A 23,750-nucleotide genomic window follows, 5' to 3' on the forward strand; every position below is an offset into this window, starting at 1 on the left:
GATTCAGTGAAATCTATCTGTATTAAAAACCTACTATGAGACAACCATAGAACTAGGTGCAGGGGATAAAAAGATCACTGAACACAGGCCCTGTTATGAACAAGCTTATATCTACTGACATGCATTTATCCTCAAAAATTGCCTCTCAGGTTTCTTTTCACTCTTGGGAAGGGCTAAGTGTGAAATTTCTTGTCAAACCCTTCCCCCTCCCCCAAGACAATGAACACACAGTCCTATTCAATTATTTATTTTTTAATTAAAAAATAAAAGTTATCTTAACACGTCTGCATTGGAGCTGTTGGGGATGGCATCCCCTGGAGTAAGGCTATAGGAAAAATGTTCTTGGGTCACCTTATCACCCTTTAATTGGTACAAAGGCACACGTCAAACAAACAGGAACTTTCTTCAGAAACAACTCTAATAATTCAGAACTCCCTTAACCCCTGACCCACCCTGCCCTTTCCCCTCCCCTCAAAAATTTTTAAATGTTTTCTTTTAAAACCTACAAGAAATAAGTGCTAGGTCACCAAGGATACTGGGCAGCTGCCCTAGTTCCTCCATATCTCTCTGTTTTGATGGGTGGTTGCCCTGGGGCTGATGGAAAAAAACCTACGACGTCCTCCCTCTTTGTTCCAGGATGCAGCCTACACCATAGATAGGTTTCTTGTACCCAGCCAGAGTACCACAAGCATCTCCATGACAACCATAATGTCAGAGAGATCTCTAGGGAGCTCTCTTCCTTAGCAAGTTGGGTAGCCCTGTGGCTAGCACACCCTTTCAACAGGAGCAAGGCCTAAAACAAACAAGTCTTCATTCAAGTGCATGCATGCTGATGCTGATGTGAGAACATTCTGGGAGGAAGGGAGGGATTTGCCTGCCTTCTCTCCTCCCCAGGCACATCAGGTGTGAGTTCTTTGGTGAGCTTTTTCTCCCTACTTCCCCCTGCCTCCTCTCCTCTTACCGTCAGTCACTCCCTCCCTTCCCAAAGAAAGGGTCAGTTTTAGCTTGATGATGTAGTTTCAGGAGAAGAAAGTGGCAGCTCCTGGGACTGGCTACTGGGGGGCTGAAGGGCCTCTGTGGGGAGATCAGATGCCTTGGGTTCCTCTGGAGGTTCCAGCGTCTCATGTTCCTGAGTGGGCTCTAGCACATCCTGCTTCTGAGCTTGACTGTTCATTTTCTCTTCAGCCTCGATCTCTTCTGAGGTGGGGATGGAGTTCTTCTTGGGACGCCCTTTGGGTTTCGTAGGAGCTTCCTGCCCACCTTTAAGAACCTGAGGAGGAGGAAGAGGAGAAGTGATATGAGGGGAAAAGCTCCTTACAGGACATCCAACAGATTCAGTTCAAACAGGTATTAAACACTGCAGGCAAAGCGAGAGGTAACATAGTGTAGCGGAATCCTGCCTCTGATGCTAGCTGCATTCTGCTGATTACCTATAATTCATGCACAAATATAGGGCGAGGAAATTCAAGGAATCACAGAAAACAAAAGATAACAGCACTAACAAAGGGAATATGAGGAGAAGGAGAAATCATGATGCCTGAGTTAAGCTTGGTAGGAAGATAAGGATTGTGAGAAGCAGAGATGAAGAGGGAAACCATTCCAAACTTGGGGAATAGCTTTTTCAAATACATCAAGGTAGGATATGGACTACTGCATTTGGAGGACAACTAGGAGTCCAGATTGGCTGGGATGTAGAGTTCATGAAAGGGAATAATATGAAAAAAGGCTGAAAAGTAGGTGGGAGCAGACCATGAAAGATCCTTAATGCCACATGAAACCATCTCTCTCTGTCCCAGCACTTAGTATCATGGTTTTGATGAAAAGGATCCTCAATCCTATATCCTTCAAGATGAAATTGGAATCAAGCTCCTGTACAGTGTCCCACAACTTCTCTAGCCCAAATCAAATTCTTCTTCCTCTGTACTCGGATGGCTCCTACTGTTTGCATCACATACTTTTTAGCATTTGCCCATACACTATCTTTCCTACCTGATTCACCTGTGTATTTTTCCCTAACAAAATTGTAATGCCTTGAATGAATATATCTTATATCTCTTATACATCCCCCACAATCAGAGTTCCAGAAATAGTTATAGATACATAAAATATAAGGCAGTAGGGAGGGAAAGAGGCTTATATTAAGGGCTAGTCCAGGGGTCAGGAACCTTCAGCCTCAAGGCTACATGTGGCCCTCTAGGTACTCAAGTGCAGTCCTTTGAGTTACTAGGGTTGCATTTGAGGATCTAGAGAGCCATATGTGGCCTTGAGGCTGCAGGCTCCCCACCCTTGGTAGTCATTTTAAAATGGGGCAATATCCCCAAATACCCCAGTGAAGTTATCACACTGAGTAATATAGACTAACTCCTTGAGGGCTGAGATTCCTTTTTGTCTTTTTATCTCCAGTCCTTAGCAGAGTGTCTTGCACATAGTAGGTACTTTATAAATGTTTATTGAATCTAATAGGTACTCAATTAATAGTCTTGTTGAATTAAATTGATTTGAACTGAGTGTTCACTAGGAACTTGTAGGAACAATATCTTACCCTATGACAACAACATTATCTTTGGCAGCTCTCCGTTAGCCCCACTCCCAATCTCTGCTCCTTCTAAGACATACTATTAGGGTGTTGCTAATGGATTGTTTGAATTAATTATTATCATGAGCCAACAACTGCCCACAACTTAGGGTTATTAATGATAAACAGTATAGTCATTAAGATGTTGCAATTGGGTTAATGAGCTCTCACATGGACCAGTCACTAAGGTGCTAAAAGTTCAATTTAACAAGCATGTATTAAGCAATTACTGTGTATAAAATACAGTGCTAACTAAATAAGGGCCCAAAGATAAAAATGGAATAGTCTTTGCCCTCAAAGGGTTTACATTCTCCTGGCGGGGGTGAGGGAGACTTAGCAAGTAAACAAATGAGTAAGAAAAAGGGGGGAAAAAGGTAATTTGAGGAGGGAGAAAACTCTTACAACTGTGGATGAAGGGGAGAGGAGGGCTTCCCATAGAAGGTGGGACCTGGGCTAAGCCTTAAAGAAAGATAAGGATCCTAAGAGATGGAGGAGAGGTACAGAGCAGAGAGAAAGAGAGATGGGATGCCAAGTGTAGTTTGCTTGGGCTGGAATGTGGAAGGAAGATAAAGAAGGAAGGAAGGAAGGAAGGAAGGAAGGAAGGAAGGAAGGAAGGAAGGAAGGAAGGAAGGAAGGAAGGAAGGAAGGAAGGAAGGAAGGAGACTAACATCAAATGAAGCTGGAGCTGGTAGGTTGGTGCCAGACAGCAGAAGACCTGAAATGTCAAGTTAAGGCTTTCGTATTTTTATTCTAAAAGCCACAAGGAAACACGGAAGATTTTTCAGTGGTGGAGTAACATGGTCAGACCTCTACCTTAGGAATTCAATTGAACAAACATTTACTGATCAGTATGGCAAAGGGGGAAAAGTGCCAAACTTGGAGTTATGGGGCCCATACCTTATAGACAGTAGACTAACAATAGATAAATATTTATTAAGGTCCCACTAAGCTTCAGGCATGGTGCAAAGTGCTGGGGATACAAAAAGAGTCAAAAGACAGTCCCTGCCATCAAGGAGTATGCAATCTACTTTCAAGTTCCCTTCTGGCTCTACATATATGCCCCTAAAAACCTACTATAGGCCAGGAATTGTTGTGGCTAAGCACCAGGGATACAAAGACAGCAATGAAATAATCTCTGCCCTTGAAGAACTTATAATCTACTGAAAGAGGGGGAACGAACACATATACAGATAAACAAATTTTTTTAAATGAATGAATGAATTAATGAACAAATAAAAAACAAACTTATACAACATAAATACCAAGTAATTAAGAAACAAGTGCATATAACATAAATACCAAGTAATTTAGAGGCTGAGGGAAAACACTAATAGCTGGGGGAAGGAGAACAGGCCCAAAGTATGAGGCAGCACCTGAGCTGAGCCAAGAAAGAACTTAGGGATTCCTAGGGAAGGAGAATATTCCTGGCATGGGAAACAGCTTCTGCAAAAGCAATGGCACGTCAAGCACAGGAATCAGAAAATAGTTCAGTTTGACTGGAAAGCAGAGTTTTTGAGAGGAGGTATTATGAATATAATCTAGAAGGATGGCAGTTCAGGTTAGTCCTTTTTCAGTCCTGTCTGATCCTTTGTGACCTCATTTGGGGTTTTCTTGGCAGAGACACTGGAGTGGTTTGCCGTTTCCTTCTTCAAGCTCATTTTACAGATGAGAAAACTGAGGCAAACAGGGTTAAGTGACTTGCCCAGGGTCACACAGCTAGTAAGTGTCTCAGGTCAGATTTGAACTCAAGATGAGTCTTCCTGCCTCCAGACCTGGTGCTCTATCCCCTGTGCTACCTAGCTGTTGAATTTAAGCTTAACATACGGGGGGCGGGGGGGAGTACCTAACAACAGGGGCTTTCAGAGAGTAGAAAGGGATGCCTCAGGAAGTCATGTATTCCCTTCAAGTAAAGATTGGGTGATCACTTGGTGGAGATATTGTACAGGGGAGTCTTTTGTTCAGGTATGGGTTTGATCAGGAATCTCTGAGATCTGTTCCAACTTTGAGATTGTGACTCTAAGCAGAGACAGAGATAAAAGGATGGATAATACAAAGCCTTTTGACGTATAAACAGGGACCTATTCTCCCTGTGCCTGCTCTGAAACCCTTTGATCTAGTCTATATTAATTACTCAGGCAAATACAAGAACAGAAATGGGTCAGTCAATTAGCCTACTATGAGCCAAGCACGAGTTTGGGGGCTGGGGTACAAAGAAAGATAAAAAATAATTCCTGCTCTCAAGGAGCTTATAATTTTATGGACAACTAAGAGGATTATATTTCCATTGTTTCCATATTCAGGTCCTACCTGCATCCTCTAGTAAATGCATTCCACTCTTAGTCTTTAACATCCTAATCACTGAACGTATTACCATGTGTTCTCAGGGCTCAAATACCGATTACCTAGATGGTGAGGTACCACCTTGGCCAAGTCATTTCTCCTCTCTCAAGTTTCAATGTCCCTGTTAACAAAATAAGGGAGTTGGACTAAACGGTCTCTGAGATATCTTCCAGATCTAATAGTCTATGGATCCATAAAATGATTGCTTTTGGCCAAAACCTGTAAACCAGAGCATCCTTGAACATCTGTTCAACAGTTTGGGGCTGATGAACTTTCTTGGGAATTAATGTGAAGAAAGCACTCAATGGTGTAGATTGGTTTTTTTTTTCCTCCAAAAATGTAAGAGGACTTGGTTTCCTAAGCTATTTAAACCATGTCTTTTCAGTAGTACTAAATTTCCTGTGGAAATATAAACTTCAGAAATTCTTCAGAAAACTCAAAGTTTACACTGGCTAAAAGAAACTCATGTAGGTTTCATCAGCCTATCAGAGATTCCAATAATATATTCCATAGGAATTGAAAATTCAACATGTCAAAAATAGAATCAATTACTTTTCCTCCAAATCTACCCTACTTCTGAATTTTCCTATTTCTTTCAAGAGGTACCCCCATCCTTCCAGTCACCCAGGTTTCACAGTCGTGGAGTTATGCTTGGTGCCCCCCCAACCCTAATTTGTCTCAAGTCATGTACTTGGCAAGTCTTGTTATTTATTTATTTTTTTGGTGAGGCAATTGGGGTTAAGTGACTTGCCCGGGGTCACACAGCTAGTAAGTGTCAAGTGGTCTGAGGCTGGATTTGAACTCAGATCCTCCTGACTCCAGGACCAGTACTCTATCCACTGTACCACCTAGCTGCCCCAAGTCTCATTATTTTATCACCATACCCATGTGTCTCCTCTCTACGCATACAGCCACCAACTCAGGCCTTCATCATCTCTGTCCTGGCCTGATAAGGTGGCTTTCTAATTGGTAACTCTATCTCTTGAATCTCCAATCTAATCTCCACACTGCCGCTAAGGTGGTTTTCCTAAAGTTAAAGGTCTTCCTACGTGACTCCCCATTCCATGAACTCCATTGTCTTTACTTCTAGAATCAAATACCCTTTACAACCCAAACAACCTGCATTCCCTGATTTATCATACATAACTATAATTTACAATCTAGATTGGCCTTCTTATTGTTACTCATACATACCACTCCATTTCCTATTTCTGTCTTTGTACACCCACATCTGAAATTTATTTTCTCACCACCACCACTACTTCCTAGAATAACTATTTTCCTTCAAAACTAAGCTCAAGGTACACTTTAAATATTATGCTTTTCCTAATATTCTCCCTCATAATTAGTGCCCTTCCCCTTACTTTTTAGTTACTTGGGGTGGGGGGAGGGAGAAGAGAGAGGAGAGGAGGAAGGAGGAGAGTGGCAGCTAGATGGTACAACGGAGAGAAGGCTGAGCCTGAAGTCAGGAAGTACCAGTTAAAATCTAGCTTTAGTCACTTACTAGCTGTGTGACCCTGGGCAAGCCACTTAACCTCTGTCTGCCTCACTTTCCTCATTCGTAAAACTGGGATAATAATAGCATCTACCTCCCAAGATTGTTGTAAGGATCAAATGTGATAATAATTGTAAAGTGCTTGGCACGTAGTTGTTGTTATATAAATGCTAAATTGATGATGATGATGATGGTCCATAGCTGGGCTTTAAAATGGTCACTGACTAACTTATTAGATCAGAACATTTTGGAGACTGTCATGATAACATACAGACACTGACAGTCAGGTATGACTAAATGCCTTTGAGATTTTCTACAACTATGAAATGCCATGATTCTGTGACATCGTATCCGATACCTACACCCTCTCAATTTCTTTACCTGTCAAATAAAGAGGCTGAACTAAACATCTCCAGCACTCATGGCAACATCAGAGCTGTTAGGGGCTCATGTAACTGAGATCAAGACAAGTTGTAGCTCTTCGTGGGTGATGAGAGGAAGTTCCCTCCATTGATGAAATCACCTATCTCCTCCCCCAAACCCCCTGCCAAAGGATTTTCTGAATCTACGCCTCAGAAGGAGCGCTGAGTCCTCAGCTTGCTGAACTGTAATAACCAACAGACCTGATGTGTCAGGCTGACGGTTCTTAGCTGAATGAGTCCCTTTTCAAGCTTCCACCCCATCGTCAAAGCAAAGACAATCTTTAATAAGGCATTTGTACTGACAGGATCTCCCTTTAGGGAGAAGTCTGTAGATGCATTTCCACCAAAGTCAATATCTGATCATGATTTCAGGCTTTCTTTCGAAAGCACCCGACTGGGAAGGATATGATGCCAAGGTGGAGTCTGTGTTGAAAGCAGCTCCACTTACTATGAAAGGCATTATACAAAATTAAGTTGCCCAGTATAACAATCAAGTTATAAAAGGGCAGGTCTAAGAAGAAACCTAATTGGCAAAAGAAAGTCCAGCCCAGGCAATTAGTGAACACCACCCACACAGCTTGGAACAACCTAACCTGGCCTTTTTCCTACGGGGGAAGGGGGGTGGGGAGGGGGTAGGAGAGAACACAAGAACAATCAAACCATTTTCTAAATGGAATCAAACATTTGTGAGTGGTAATAATTAGGAGATAACCATCCTCTTCAGCTGCTTCAGGCACTCGACCTCTGGCCCCCTGCCTCTCAGCACACCTGAAATGGCAATTATCTCACCCCCACCACCCCACACCCAGTACTGCATATTCAAATGAACCTTTGTTGATGTTTAGTCAACTCCCCCCCCCCCACACACACACACACACTCGGATGGCCAACAATCTTTACTTGTGCCGATTTAACCCCCCAGGGTCAGGAGTGGCCTCTACATTGAATGTGGGCTGGGTCACACACCTCTCCCAGGCTCTCAGGAAAAACACCTGGCAAGCACTTCTACTTCTTCCATTAGACATTCCTGTTCTAATGCCAGACCGAAGTCAAATTACTCTCTTTGCAAACAAAGAACTTGGCTTTTTGTGACCTTATCAAAGTGATTGGTATGAAATCTTCCAAAGAGACCAGGGACTGGACTAGATAATCTCTCAAATTACTGTCCTCTCCATTTTCAGGTATGTGATTTGTAGTATTGCTTTTGTTTGTGTTTAGAAGCATTTATCTTATCTGTTCCTGCTCCTCCCCCCGACCCTTTGACCTCTAGGCTGACAGGGGGCCCTTTCAGTAGTGCCCCAAAATGTTCTGCATTGCTGGATGTAATTGTCGAGCGATTCTCCAAAGCCAAAGAATAAATTCAAATTCTCTGGAGTCTCCTCCCTCAGCACTACCACATATTGGCAATAGAGATATTTTTTGCTGAAGGTAAATCTAGTCTAGAGTAAAAGCATGGTTAGAAATGCAAATGAATGGGGCTGGTGGGTTGGTGGAAGTCCTCCATTATGATTGTAGAGTTCTTCGTCAAAGAGAAAGCAAGGTCCCTGGAAATCTGAAGAAGTTAGCTTTGGCTTGTCTCTGTGGGCCTCCAAAAGCTCAGAAAATTTTCCTTCCAAGGGTCACCCTTGTTGAGGACACAAAAGTACTTTCCATTTTAGATTCTCTGACTTAAACCTCTTCCTGGTACTCAGATTCTAATTCCATGTTCTAGATCCAGAATTTTTGGATCCTGGAAGGTCAGTTGTCAGGAATTGTTATACTGATTCTCTAAATGGTCTTGCCATCCTATTCAGTGGATTGTGAGGGGCTGACAGTCCCATCTGGATCTTCTAAACAATGACGCACTTGCAATCTATTGCAACATTCTGTGGATATTTCTGGAGCAAAATCCAAGAGAAATAGAACATGTCTAGCATCTAACATACAAGGTTGAAATTTGCTCAACCGCTATGGTTTACCAATGATGACCAGTAAAAACTAGTTAGAGATGCTATCTCAGTTTTGGCAAACTGGCAACTCAGCCATTGGCAGTGGTATGAGTAACTGAGAACCAAGTACTAATCTTTTTCCAGTTCCAATTAGGGCACTAGCCTCTGAGATATCTTTATTACCCAATTATCATTTTTTTCTTTGCACTAATGAGATTAAAGTAGATGAGCTGAAGTTTTCAAGAATTTGTACTCCAAGTGGTCCAAAATTCCCTAGGAGTGAGTATGCCTCAGCATGTTAATCTCAGCTCTTGAAATGTCCATTTCAGGGAATTTCAAGCATTCCAGTGAAGAGGAAGAAGACATTAAAAGGATAGTCTAAGTAGGGGTCTTAGAAAGAAGGGTAGTAGCCTCAGATTCTTGGAAAGAAGGAGGTAAACAAGCATTTATTAAGTACCTACTATGTTCTAGGCACTGTGCTTCTCTCTCTCTCTCTCTTTTTTCTTTTTGGTGAGGCATTGGGGGCAGGGGGTTAAGTGACTTGCCCAGGGTCACACAGCTAGTAAGTGTCAAGTGTCTGGATTTGAACTCAGGTTTTCCTGACTCCAAGGCCAGAGCTCTATCCACTTCACCATCTAGCTGCTCCTGGGCATTGTGCTTCTGTGAAGAACCAAAATGATAAGCCTTCCTCACATATACTCTCATTCTTCCCTAGTAATACTAATGAGCATTTCTGTAGCATTTTAAGGTTTGCAAAGTGCTATAATAATAATAATATTAGCAAACATTTATAGACATCTTAATATCTGCCAGGCACTATGCTAAGCACTTTACAATTACTATCTCCTTTGATCCTCACAACATGCAGGGAGATAGGTGCTATTATTATCCCCATTTTACAGATGAGGAAACAGAGGCAAATAGAGCTTAAGTGATTTGCCCAGGGTCACACAGCTAGTAAGTGTCTGAGGTAGAATTTGAACTCAAGTTTTCCTGACTCCAAGCCCAGCACCCTATCCATTGTACCGCCTAAGGTTAACTTCAAGCCTGGATAATATTTGGCTTCAAGATCTGCAGAAGATACTGAGAAGTTGTAAGCACGAAGAGAGGGAAAAATCAATGATGTGACTCAGGCAGGCAGACCTATGGGATGAAATGAGCATGGGGCAATGGCAGAATACTCAGCTGGGAGTAAAGTAAGAGATCTGAGTTCTGGTACTACTTCTGTCATTAATGTATGACCCTGGCAAAACATTTGGCTTTTTGGGAACTCATTATTATTATTTATAAAATGAAAGAACTGGATATAGGGAGGATATAGGTAAGGGGTCAAGTGCCAATCATTGCCTGCCCCAGCTGCCCCTATACCGTCCCTGATAGAGATCCAGACCTGCTTGCAAGAACAGGCAAGAGTTGCAGAGGTTCCTCATTCCAAGGACAACCTCGTTCTGCTACCCTGACACAAAAGTCAGGGGCCCCTGAAGACAGCCCTACTGGACCTCCCACACTCTGTTGATCTTAAAGAAGTTACCATTAGTCACTCTGGTCTCCTCCCTGTCCCTGTGCCCTATACAGTCTCACCCTTGGGAACACGCACGGCATGTTCACATTCCCACCCCTTTCCCCTTCACTTGTCCAGATCCTACCCATTCTTCAAAACCCAGGTCACATAACTCCTCCAGGAAGTATTCCCTGACTACCCCAGCCCACTTTGGTCTCCCCCTTCTCTGCAGTACAATTTAACATTTAATTATACATTTATGCATATACATATACAATTATACATTGTCCTGTTTTGTTCACTAATCACTTACTGTGTTTTGTTTCTCCAATTAGACTGAAAGTTCCGAGACAGAAACTGTCTAAAGTTATATGGCTAAAGATATATTTTGACCTGATTTCACTTAGGGAACTGCAAGTAAGAAAACCTCTTGTATGATGCAAAACAGCAACTGCTCCATGATTTAGAGAGATGCCTGGGATCATGGAAGGATTAAGTGACTTGCCCAGGGTGACGGGGCCAATATGTGTCAAAGAGAGCACTTGCACCCAGCTCTTCCTGATTCTCAGGTCTTCCTGGATCTTTCACACTATTTACTATGTGATGCTGCCTCTTAAAGTATTATGTAAATGTGAGTTATTATAATAGTCATTTGTCATAGGGATTATAGAACAGAATAAGAGCTCAATAAATACTTGTTGATTGATTTATTAAAAGGACATGTGTTTGCATTTGTATCCATGTCAGAATCTTCACATTGAGAATCCACCTTTTAAAATCCTTCTCAGGTTCCAGTGCCCCAAAGAGCATCCAGCTATTTGTACAGTGACCTAAAGGGAAACAAACACTACCCTTTCTGGGGAGGAAATATAGAGACCAGGATTTTTGGGGTGGTTTTAATTCCATTTAAACCCTGTTCCTACACCTACTCCCCACCCATAGAGAAAGCTGCCTTTGAAGACAATGTGATTGGAGAGACTCTGTAAGGATCCACCATCCCAGGCACCCCAGACAAAAATTCTCTCTAGGCTATTCTTCTTGGTTATAGCATGATAGGGATGTCATATGGAGATGACGTTGACAAGAGAAAGAAGTGGGGCTCTACCTTTGTCTTTGCCCAAGGCCACCCTTATATTAAATAACATTGGCAACAGAGACAACGTAATGGAAATGAGCACTAGAACTGAAATTAGAAAAACTGGATTTGAATCCCATCTCTCTAGGTGACCTCAGGAAAGTCACTTACTTTAAAGACTAGAGAGTCTCAGTTTCTTCATATGAGCAAAGAAGAGATTAGACTGAATGATCTCTAAGGTCCCATCCAGCTATAAATCCTATGATCTTACCAATCTCCAGAGTCTAGAAGTCTCTAGCCAACTAAATTTCAGAGAATTCCAATTTCAGAGCTAGAATGGATCTTAAAGATCATCCTGTACACCCCACCTTCATTTCATAGCTGATGAAACAACTAGAAACAAAATTATCTCCCCAACATCACAAAGCTTGCTAGTATTTCCAACCACTAAAAAACCTTGAAATGACATTATGAAAACATTTTTTTTTACCATTTTCTTCCATTTCATCCTGCGATTTTGATACCAAGTCTTCACTTGGAGTTGAGTGAGTCCCAGAGACTGGGCAAGATCCAACCTAGAAGGCAAAGGACACAGAGGTGTAATGACACAATGGGAAAAGGAAGGCGCAGTAATGCGATCCTCCAGGGTTTAATCCAGCCCTTCTCTCCCACACAAGCCAACACTAGCTATTCCTGCGAAACTTCCTATGGATGAGAACCCCCAGATCAAAGGTTCTTAACCTTGTTTATGTCATGGACCCCTTTGGCAGTCTGGTGATGCCTATGGTCTCCTCACAATGAGGTTTCTAAATACATAAAATAAAGTAGGATCATGGAGTCCCATTACCTTGGGCGGTCTTCAAGTAGAGGCCGCATGACCATTTGTCAGGCGCGTTATAATGGAGTTTCTTTTCATGTGTGGTTAGTTAGCTGCCTAGAGTAGTCAGCCACCAAGTTCCCTTCTGACTCCACAAGTCTATAATTCTCTTGCTGCCTTACAGTTCTCTTTCAGACCTTTAGTCTTGCATCCTCCTCTAACACTGTCTGTTCATCTTGTTCTTGGTTTCTTCCTCTGCCATTTAATACTTCTGGAACCTTTGCAAGTCACTTCACAACCTCTGACACTCAGCTTTGTCACAGCTGGACCACTAAGTCTCTAAGGGGGGGAGGGTCCTTATAGCTCAAACTCTGACACTCCATAATTCAATGATTCCATGATCCTGTGTCTCTCTGTAGCCTCTTAACTACAGAAACCAAACTTATCTCTTTTATCAGTTCTAGCCCTTTGGCTGACCAGCCCTGCTCTTCTGAGTCCTGGCCATAACTGAATTATCTAAAAGTAAAATGTAGAACTGAGTATTTTGAATTCAGAGCCAATCTTTCTTAAATTCACCAATTCCTATGGCACGGTTGCTAAAAGGCAGAAAGTTTTACTGAAAGTGATCAAAAGATTGAAGCCTAACAAACTCCTAACGCAAAATAACAGCCCTTTCTTCCTACACAGGAGAATTTTGTCCTTAACATCAATTCACCAAAGATTCTGGGACCTAATAGACAATTCCTCCGGACTTCTAGTCTCTCTGGTCTACCTGAAATCAGGTCCCTTCCACAGTCTCCTTCAGTTCTCTCTGTGACTCAGTCCATTTGAGGTCACCAGGTACATTAGTCAATGGAATCTTCAGTTCACAGGTCTCCTACTGGTTACCAAACTGCATTAGCTCACTTGGGAAATATGCATCTTTGATTCATTCCTGTCTAAAGAAACATGCTTCTCTGTAATCTCCTCTCTTTCTCTCTACCTGCCACCGTTACAACTTCTCTCTTCCCTGCACATTTACCTAAATGAGATTGCCTAGGAAACCAGGGAAACAAACAGAGAGGAAGAGGGAGAGAGCTCAGGGAGGAGTGATTGCTCATAGCCTCAGTCACGTACAGAGGTGAGGAACATTCAGAATCGCAGATTAAGGCAGCAACTTCAGGTGCCTGCCAGATGGTGTCCACCTCCCCAGGCAAAAGAGCCAATCCTGTGCAGGTCTCTGGAGCACCTGAGAGATGCCTGGGCAGGCATCTGAGGCCCCAGGAAGGGTTTTTAGGAGCTACGGAAAAGTTTCTCTGATTTTTTTTTAATTGGCCTGAAATTAGTAGTTGGTTTTACCTATTCATCTTAAAGTCCTTTAGACACATCATACAATTAAATAATATTTCCCATTTCACTTACCTGCAAAGTAGTTGGCTCTTAATGCCATGTCAAGGATTGGGGTCACAGGGACAGATAATGAATACCTACAGTTAACCTCCAATTCCCTTTTAGTCAATGATTTCAGTCTCCTCTCCAGCTAAACCTTTAACTCAAGCAGCTACCGGAGAGCTTAATAGACACACTTGAGTTTTACTGCCTTTCTCTGTGATAGAATAGAACGAAAAGTGCAATGGATTTAGACTCAGAAAATCTTGGGTCAAATCCTAGTCCTGCTTCTCACCACCTTCAGGACTATGGCCAATTACTTAACTTCTCCTGGCCTCAGTTTTCTCTCCTATGAAATGAAGGGGTTCAGCTCTGTGATGAGAAGATTGCTCCCAATCCTAAAACTCCTATGATACCTCTAGACCAGGGATTCTTCACCCCATTGTAAGTTGGGTAAAGTCCCCCAAAATAATGTTAAGTGTATAAAATAAATTATGCAAGATTACCATGTAAATCAATACTATTGAAATAATTAGCAAAATAGTAAATAAAACAAGTTCACAGACTCCCAGGTTAAGAACCCCTGCTCTAGACCCTGTTAATTCAGTGATGAAACTGACATGAAAACCTAGTATGGAAAGAAAACAAAACAAGGACTTTGAGAGTCCCCCAAAAGACTGACATCTCAGAAACCCTCTTTATATCTTCCTCTTGTTCTCCAGGTGATGAAACTTTATTTAATAGTCAGGACACTTAAGTACAGAAAGTGGTTGTACATGTCTACTATGGACGTGTTTTGCATAACTGCACATGTACAACTTATATTGAGTTGCTTGCCTTTTCAATGAGGGTGGGTGGGGAGGGAGGAAGAGAGAAAATTTGAAACCTAAAGTTTTAAAAACATATGTTTAAAAAAAATGTTTTCACATGCTACTGGGAAATAAATATAGGAAATGGGGTACAGAAGTCTATCCTGCCCTACAGGAAAATAGAAGGGGAAGGAGATAAGAGAAGGGGAGAGAGATAGAAGAGAGGACAGAGTAGGGGAAGGGATATTCAGAATGCATGACATCTTGGGGTGGGATGGGAGGAGGGGGGAGATGGGGTGAAAATTTGGAACTTAAAAACTTATGGAAGGGAATGTTGAAAACTAAAAATAAATAAATTTATCATTAAAAAAAAATGACGAGCAGCAGACTCCAGAAAAACCTGGAAAGGCTTGTATGGACTGATGCTGAGTGAAGTGAGAACCAGAGGAACATTATACACAGCAACAGCCATGCTGTGCAATGATTCTTAGCTCTTCTCAGCAAGGCAACGATCTAAGACAGCTCCAAAAGTCTCATGATGGAAAATGCTATCCACATCCGGAGAAAGAACTATGGAGCCTGAATGCAGATCGAAGTATATTATTTGTTTCCTCTTTTTTTTTCTGTTTTTGTTTTTTCTTTCTCGTGGTTCCTCCTATTGATTGTAATCCTTCTTTACAACATGACTAATGTGAAAAAATGTTTAATATGAATGTAGAGCCTATATCAGATTGCATGCCGTCTTGGGGAGGGAGGATTGGAGGGAGGGAGAGAAAATTTAGAACTCAAAATCTTATGGAAATGAATGTTGAAAACTAAAAATTAATTAATAAGAAAATAAAATAAACATCTTCAAAGATGAAAAAAAAAAAAGAAAGTGGTTGTGGTTTATCCAAGCCAAGATTGTCTCCCACAGCTTGGCACAAAAGACCGTGGCCGCCAATCCCAGGACATGCTCAGACTCCACTAGTGGCCTTGCCCATCTCACTAAGACAACTGCCATATTCTTAGTATTCCTAGCCTTCCTGTTCACTCTGTTCCCTGAATGACCCCCAAAATAGGGGCAGAGAGGAAGATACTATCAAAGCCATAGTCTAACGGCAGCCTGGATGAGTGGTTGTTCTCCTGAAGCAGCCACACACACTGGGGAACAGCTGAGGGGACTGTGCCAAGGATGTGACAAGTATAGACCTTAGTAACAGTCTTCTTGGTTCTCTGTGATCACCTTAATTGGTATCATGTCACCAAGCAGTGAGCTATGGAATATAATCCTACCACTGGCTCAGAGATTCACAGAACTTTAGAGCTGGAAGGAATCTTAGAGATCATCTCCTCCAATTCCCATCATTTAGCAAAGGGCATTTAGCTAGCCCAGTAGCTAGCTCACTGAGGGTGTCAGAAACTATAAGGTTTTTTCTAGAAAGGAATTTTCTCTTCCAAATAGAATATTATTAATTGATTTACAACTAATATTATTATTAATTAAATAATAACTAATAAAGAGTTCTGGGAAACTTCCTCCATTCATTCCTCCTTCCTTAAATCTGTAGAGCTGCCTCCTCCCTCTCCCATAAGCTTACCTGTCTGGTGTGGATAGATATTTCTGCTTCTGAAACTTTTTCTCTAATCCCATGAGCTGCAGCTCTGTGAAGATGGTGCGGCTACGACGAGGTTTTTTCAACCTGGGAGTTGGCTGTTCAGTCTCAGATTCACTGCTGGCTGGGGCCTCGCTGGCTGGTGCATCAGAGGCGGCCTCTGCAGCTGGGCGACATGACAAAGCCTGGGCAATGCGAGGGGTGGCAGGGACCAGATGGGAGATAACAGGAGGCTGTCGGGTGATCACGGAAAGAAGAGGGTATGCCCGAAGAGAAGGGGAGCCTAGGAGAGAAAATGGAAAGGTAGAGGCAGGGTCACCAAGAGGATCATGAGGACAAGAAGAGACAATTTTCCTGATAACTAGGAAATGGGTAGACTATGAGCAGTTTGAATTTATACCAGGAAAGTAAAGTTGGCTCAAAATTAGAAAAACTAGATGCAGAAAAAGCTTTTAACAAAATACAACATACATTTACATTAAAAACATTAAACAGCCTAAGACTACATTGATCTTTCCTTTTATCTGCAATGGAGAGACACTAGAGGCTTTTCCAATAAGATCTGGGGTCAAAAAAATGTCCATTTTCACCACCATCATTTGATGTAGTTTTAGAAATCTTCAGTAAGATAAGATAAAGAAACTGAAGGAATAAACAGGTAAACAAAGAAAATGATCCTTTTCTGCAGATGACAGAAGGCTTACTTAAGAGAATTCCAAAGACTCAAATAAAAGAAAACCAACTGAAACAATAACTTCAGTAATGTAGTAGGAAATAAAATAAATCTACAAAAATCACTCACCTGTATGTTCCTGCTGAGAAAAGAAATAGAAATGCCATTCAAAATGACCATTGAATGTGTAAAATCTTGGTGGTTCACATACCAAGACACACGGAAATTATATGAACACAACCACAAAGCACTCTTTAAATAAAGACTTAGATAACTAGAGAGAGAGAAAGAGAGAGAGAGAGAGAGAGAGAGAGAGAGAGAGAGAGAGAGAGAGAGAGAGAGAGTAATTGCTGATGGTCAGGCCTTGTTAACATGATAAAACTAATATTACCTAACATTTTCAACAGATTTAGTGCCATACCAAAGTATTATTTTATAGAACTAGACAAAATAAGTTTAGATGAACAAAAATCCATGGATTTTGGAAATAATGAAAATGAGAAGACTATTCTCAGAGGCTGATTTGGCAATTGGGAATAGGAAGGAAAAAGAAATGTACTTTGAGCTCTGCAGTTCCTTGTCCTATTTTATTTTTTGCTCTACTTAAGTGTATTTCTCTTGGGCCTTGGGTTAGAACTGTACAGAAATACATGTTCTGAGACTAACATACAAACTTGGCCCAAGACCTAGGAACATTAAAAAACTATTAATGGGGCAGTTAGGTGGCAGAGTGGATAGAGCACCAACCCTGGACTCAGGAGGACCTGAGTTCAAATTCGGCCTCAGACACTGACACTTACTAGCTGTGTGACTCCGGGCAAGTCACTTAACCCTGACTGCCTCGCCCCACCCCCCCAAAAATAAATATTAGCAAGCTCCTTCATTAGGGTCCTGCTTATAATATGAAGGATATTCATTAGTTTAAATAAGATTCTGGGCCCAAGGATTGTCATTGTGAAGATGCTGACTGACTTGGAACCTGTAACATTGTACCATTCTCACGTACATGTGAAATTTTAACACTGTTTCTTACTGAAAAACAGTAATCATGATCATAAACTTTGGCATTTCGGTTTAAATGAACCTGTTTTTAGTTGCCAAAACAAGAAATGTGGAAATTAATAAATTAGAACAAATGGATTTTCTAATAATTGTTTTCACAGAATCGCAGAACCTCAGAATTAGAAGGCATCTCAGCAACCATTCGAGTCTGACACCTACATGAACAGAAATTTTTTTCTACAACATCCCCAGCAAGTGGTTATCCAGACTTTGTTCCGGGGACAAGGAAACCTACTATCTTCCTAAGGCTCTAAGTGTTCAAAAATGCCTCCCTACACTCCTGACATTGAATTTGTCCTATCCAGTTTCATCTCATTATTAGATTTGTTCAAATGTTCTAGCCTGGTGAGATTCTTTGGGATCCTGATTCTGTTATCCAATATTTTAGTTACTTCTCCTACTTTTGTGCCATCTGAAAATTGAGTAAGAATGTTACACAAGTCTTTAAGTCACTAGACAAAATATTAAAAATTAGAGGGTCAAGCATACATCCCTCAGGCACTGAATTGAAGTAGAATCTCTGTGACCTTATTTAGGGTTTTCTTGGCAAAGATACTGGAGTGACTTGCCATTTCCTTCTCCATTTCATTTTACAGATGTGGAAACTGAGGCAAACAGGGTTAAGTGACTTGCCCAGGGTAACACAGCTAGTATTTGAGGTCAAATTTGAACCCACAAAGATGAGTCTTTCCTGACTCCAGATCTGGCACTCTATCCACTGTGCCACCTAGCTGCCTCCATATCTGGGTAAAATAAACTATATCTACAGCACTCCTCTAGTTTACCATCTAGTAACTTCCTTCATAAAAGGAAATGAGGCTAGTCTGACATGACCTGTTCTTAATAAAGCCATCCTGGCTCTGTAATCACTACCTCCTTTTCCAGATGCTCATTAACCATCCCTTTAATAATATCCTAGAATTTTGTCAAGAATTAAATCAAAAATGACTGGCTTATATAGTTTGCTAATATAGCTTTTCCATTCTCCTCTTTTTTTTTAAGCCAAGACAAAATTTTCTCTTCTCTAATCTTGTTATACCTCTTCCATTATCTACTATCTTTCCAAGGTCACTAACAATGACTCAGCAATCTCACCCTTCAATTTTTCCACAATTATGGAATACATAGTTTATCTGGGCCTGATATATTGAACTAATCAAGGGCAGCTATTTAACTTCTTATTCAAGTTAATTAGTGAATAATTAATATTAACTCCTAATTAGACATTCTTGTTCTGTTCTTTACAATTAAAAGATCATTGTCCTTGGCAAAAGAAATGAAGTAAAATAATGGATAATTAGCTCCAACTTCTCTCCATTATCCTTTATCCAGAACTTATCTACTTCGACCTGTGTTCACACTTCAGTATTGATCTCTTGTCACTTGTCTTTGGTTCTATCTTCTGTACATGTCTTTAAAATCTAAGTTGATAGAAAAGTATATCTACATCAATTTCTTCCAACAAACCCATCTTTTCCTCTTTATCAGAAATATTACTTTTTATATCTTCAGAATTTCATTCTTGAAAGCTTCTCTGTTCTCTTGTGCTGCTAGCCCTACAACATTTTATTCCATATGATGCTGCATATTCTTTCTCTAAACTCAATGAAATCTGATTTCCCAAAATCTAGAGTACATGTCAGACTATAGCTAGCTTTCCTCTTCTCTATCACAAATTCTAAGATAGAATGGCCATTTCATTGGATGTTAGCATCCCCATTTTAGAGATAAGAAGTCTATGCCTCTGAGTGGTTATATGTCTCGCCTACAGTCATAAGTACTATGTACAGTAGAAGTACAGTAGAATTTAAGCTCCTTGAACACAAGGGCTGTTTTCCATTCTTTCTTTGTAGGCCCAGAACCTAATAGTGCCTTATACAAAATAGGTATTTTTAAAAAAGCTTGATGAATTTGGTTGGATTGTTCTTTCCATCTTAACAAGTCATCAGATACAAATTTCATAGGCCAATCAGAATATTTTTAGGCTTAACAATTTAAAAAATGTTTTTTAGCATTTTAATTTAAAGTTCTGAGGTCCAAATTGAGGTCCATCCCTTCCCTCCCATCCCCGCAGATGGTAAGCAATCAGATATAGGTTATGCATGTGAAATTATGTAAAACATTTCCATATTAGTCATTTTGTACAAGAAGACTCGAATAAAAGAAAAAAAAGAAAGTGAAAAATAGCATGCTTCAGTCTGTATTTACTTAATTTACTGTGTACAACAAGATTAGAGAAGAGAAAATTTTGTCTTGGCTTTAAAAAAAGGAGGAGAATGGAAAAACTATACTAGCAAACTATATAAGCCAGACATTTTTACTTTAATTCTTGACAAAATTCTAGAATATTATTAAAGGGATGGGTAATGAGCATCTGGAAGGCAGAGAGTATGTTTCATCATTAATCCTTTGGGATTGTCTTGGATCATTGTATTGCTGAGAATAGCTAAATCATTCACAGTTCTTTATCATACAATATTGCTGTTACTGTGTACAACATTCTCCTGGTTCTGTTCACTTCACTATCAGCTCATGTAAGTCCTTCCAGGTTTTTCTGAAATCATCCTGCTTGCCATTTCTTACAGCACAATAATATTCCATTACAATCATAAACCACAGTTTGTTTAGCCATTCCCTAATTGATGGACATTCCTTTGATTTCCGAATCTTAGCCACCACAAAAAGAGCTGCTATAAATATTTCTATACAAATAGGCCCCTTTCCCTTTTTTTTTTTTTGATGTCTTTGGGATACATATCTAGAAATGGTATTGCTAAATCAAAGGGTATGTACAATTTGATAGCCCTTTGGGCATAGTTCCAAATTGTGTTCCAGAATGGTTGGATCAGTTCACAACTCCACCAACAGTGCACTAGTGTCCCAATTTTCCCACATTCCCTCCAACATCCATAATTTTCCTTTTTTTGTCATAATAGCCATGAAGCAGCACATTAAAGTTGTTTTAATTTGCATTTCTCTGATCAATACTGATTTAGAGCATTTTTTCATATGATTATAGATAGCTTTGATTTCTTTGTCTGAAAACTGCCTGTTCACATCCTTTGACCATTTGTCAATTGGGGAATGACTTGTATTTTTATAAATCTGACTCAATTCTCTATGTATCTCAGAAGTGAGGCTTTTATCAGAGATACTTGTGGCAAATTTTTGCCTCAATTTTCTGCTTTCCTTATAATTTCAGTTGCATTAGCTTTGTGCAAAATGTCTTAATTTACATAATCAAAATTATCTATTTTACATTTTATAATGTTCTCTATATCTTCTTCGGTCCTAAATTCTTCCCTTATCCGTAAATCTGACAGGTAAACTATTCTTTGCTCTCCTAATTTGCTTATGGTATCAACCTTTATGTGTAAATCATCTACCCATTTTGACCTTATTTTGGTATATGGTATGAGATGTTGGTCTATACCTAGTTTCTGCCATACTGTTTTCCAGTTTTCCCAGCAGTTTTTGTCAAATAAAAAGTTTTTGTTCCAAAGCTTGGATCTTTGGGTTTGTCATATAGTAGATTACTATAGTCATTTACTATAATGTAATTTGTACCTAATCTAATCCACCAATCCACCACTCTATGTCTTGGCCAATAACAGATTGTTTTGATAACAATACATGAGATTTGGTATGGTTAGACCAATTTCCATTGATTCCCTTGATATTCTTGAGCTTTTTTTTTCTTACAGATGAATTTTGTTATTTTTTTCTAGCTCTATAAAATAATTTTGATAGTTTGATTGGTATGGCACTGAATAGATTAATTTAGGTAGAGTTGCCATTTTTATTATACTGGCTTAGCCTCTCATGAGCAATTAATATTTTTCCAGTTGTTTAGATATGACTTTATTTGTGTGAAAAGTGTTTTATACTTGTGTTCATATAGTTCCTGGGTTTGTCCTGGCAGGTAGACTTCCAAGTATTTTATATTGTCTACAGTTATTTCCAATGGAATTTCTCTTTCTATCTCTTGCTGCTGGACTTTGTTGGTAATACATTGAAATGCTGATGATTTATGTGGGTTTATTTTGTATCCTGCAACTTTCCTAAAGTTGTTAATAATTTCAAGTAATTTTTTAGTGTGATTCTCTTGATTTTCTAAGTATAACATCTAAGTATACCATCTACAGAGACACAGTTTTGTTTCCTCATTGCCTATTCTAATTCTTTTCATTTCTTTTTCTTCTCTTATTGCTATAGCTAACATTTCTAGTAAAATATTAATAAGAGAGGTGACAATGAGCATCCTTGCTTCACCCCTGATAATACTGGGAAGGCTTCTAGCTTATCCCCATTATAGATAATGCCTGATGATGATTTTAGATAAACATTACTTATCATTTTAAGGTAAGTTCCATTTATTCCTATGCTCTCCAATGTTTTTAATAGAAATAGGTGCTGTATTTTGTCAAAAGCCTTTTCTATATCTATTGAGATAATCATATAATTTCTGTTGGTTTTGTTATTGATATGGTCAATTTTGCTAATAGTTTTCCTGATATTGAACCAGCTCTGCATTTTTAGTATAAATTCCACCTGGTCATAGTGTGTAATCTTTGTGATATATTGCTTTAATCATTTTGCTAGCATTTTACTTAAAATTTTTGCATCAATATGCATTAGGGAAATTGGTCTACAATCTTTCTCTGTTTTGGCTCTTCCTAGCTTGGGTATCAGCACCATATCTGTGTCCTAAAAAGGAATTTAGCATGACTCCTTTGCCTATTTTTCCAAACAGTCTATATGGTATTGGGATAAATTATTCTTTAAAGGCTTGGTAGAATTCACTTGTGAATGCATCTGGTCCTGGGGATTTTTTCTCAGTAAGTTCATTGATGGCTCATTCAATTTTTTTTCTGAAATGTGGTTATTTAAGGATTTTATCTTAACTTCTGCTTATCTGGGCAATTTATATTTTTGTAAATATTCATCCATTTCACTAAGATTGTCAAATTTATTGACATACAGTTGGGCAAAATCTCTCCTAACAAAAATTGTCTTAATTTCATCGTAATTGGTGGTGAGTTCACTCCTTGATACTAGCAATGTAGTTTTCTTCTTTCCTTTTTTAAATCAAATTAACTAATGGTTTATCTATTTTGTTGGGGTTTTTTCTCCATGAAACCAGATTCTAGTTTTATTCATCAATTCAATGGTTTTCTAACTTTCAATGTTATTAATCTCCTTTGATTTTCAAGATTTCCAATTTGTTGTTTAATTGGGGATTTTTAATTTGCTTTTTTTCTAGTTTTTTTTAGTTGCATGCCCAAGTCATTGATCTGCTTTTTCTCTGTTTTGTTGATGTAAGCAATTAGAGGTATAAATTTTCCCTAAGCATTGGCTGCATCTTATAAATTTTGTTATGTTGTCTCATTGTTGTCATTTTCTTTAATGATATTATCAATTGTTTCTATGATTTGTTCTTTGACTCACTTGCTTTTTAGGATTAGATTATTTATTTTCCAATTAATTTTTAATATCTCTTTCCATTGTCCATTATTGAATGTAATTTTCATTGCATTACAATCTGAAAAGGATGAATTTACTATTTCTGCTTTTCTGCATTTGGTTACGAATTTTTATGTCCTAATACATAGTCAGTTTTTGTGGAGGTGCCATGTACTGCTGAGAAAAAGGTATATTCCTTTCTATTCCCATTCAATTTTCTCCAGAGAGTTATCATGTCTAACTTTTCCAGAATTTTATTAACCTCCTTAACTTCTTTCTTGTTTATTTTTTGGTTAGATTTAACTAGTTCTGAGATGGAAAAGTTGAGGTCCTTGATTAATATAGTTTTATTATCTATTTCCTCCTGTAACTCATTCAACTTGTTCTTCAACAATTTAGATGCTATACCATTTAGTGCATATATATTTAGTATTGACATAACTTTATTGTCTATAGTACCTTTCAGCAAGATATAGTTTCCTACTTTATCTCTTTTAATTAGAGCTATTTTTACTCTTGCATTGTCTGAGATCATGATTGCTACCCCCTGCTTTCTTTGCTTCAGCTAAAGCACAATAGATTTTGCTCCAGCCCCTTACCTTTACCCTATGTATATGTCTCTGTTTC

At 39.4% G+C, this 23,750-nt stretch overlaps 1 protein-coding gene across 1 annotated transcript in view; it reads right to left on the reverse strand.

Annotated features, from left to right (window-relative positions):
• Positions 1-236: 236 nt before the first annotated feature.
• BARX2 (BARX homeobox 2) overlaps positions 237-23,750 on the reverse strand; it is an 80,575-nt gene continuing 57,061 nt past the window's right edge. The window contains exons 2-4 of the mRNA XM_020963834.2: positions 15,911-16,208; positions 11,827-11,911; positions 237-1,270 (exon numbers count right to left, since the gene is read on the reverse strand). Coding sequence (XP_020819493.1) covers positions 1,001-1,270; positions 11,827-11,911; positions 15,911-16,208 — 653 coding nt within the window. The 3' untranslated portion in view covers positions 237-1,000. The remainder of the gene's footprint in view (positions 1,271-11,826; positions 11,912-15,910; positions 16,209-23,750) is intronic.

Source organism: Phascolarctos cinereus, unplaced genomic scaffold (assembly GCF_003287225.1).
Source record: "Phascolarctos cinereus isolate Bilbo 61053 unplaced genomic scaffold, phaCin_HiC Scaffold_726;HRSCAF=1367, whole genome shotgun sequence".
Classification (NCBI taxonomy): Eukaryota; Metazoa; Chordata; class Mammalia; order Diprotodontia; family Phascolarctidae; genus Phascolarctos; species Phascolarctos cinereus.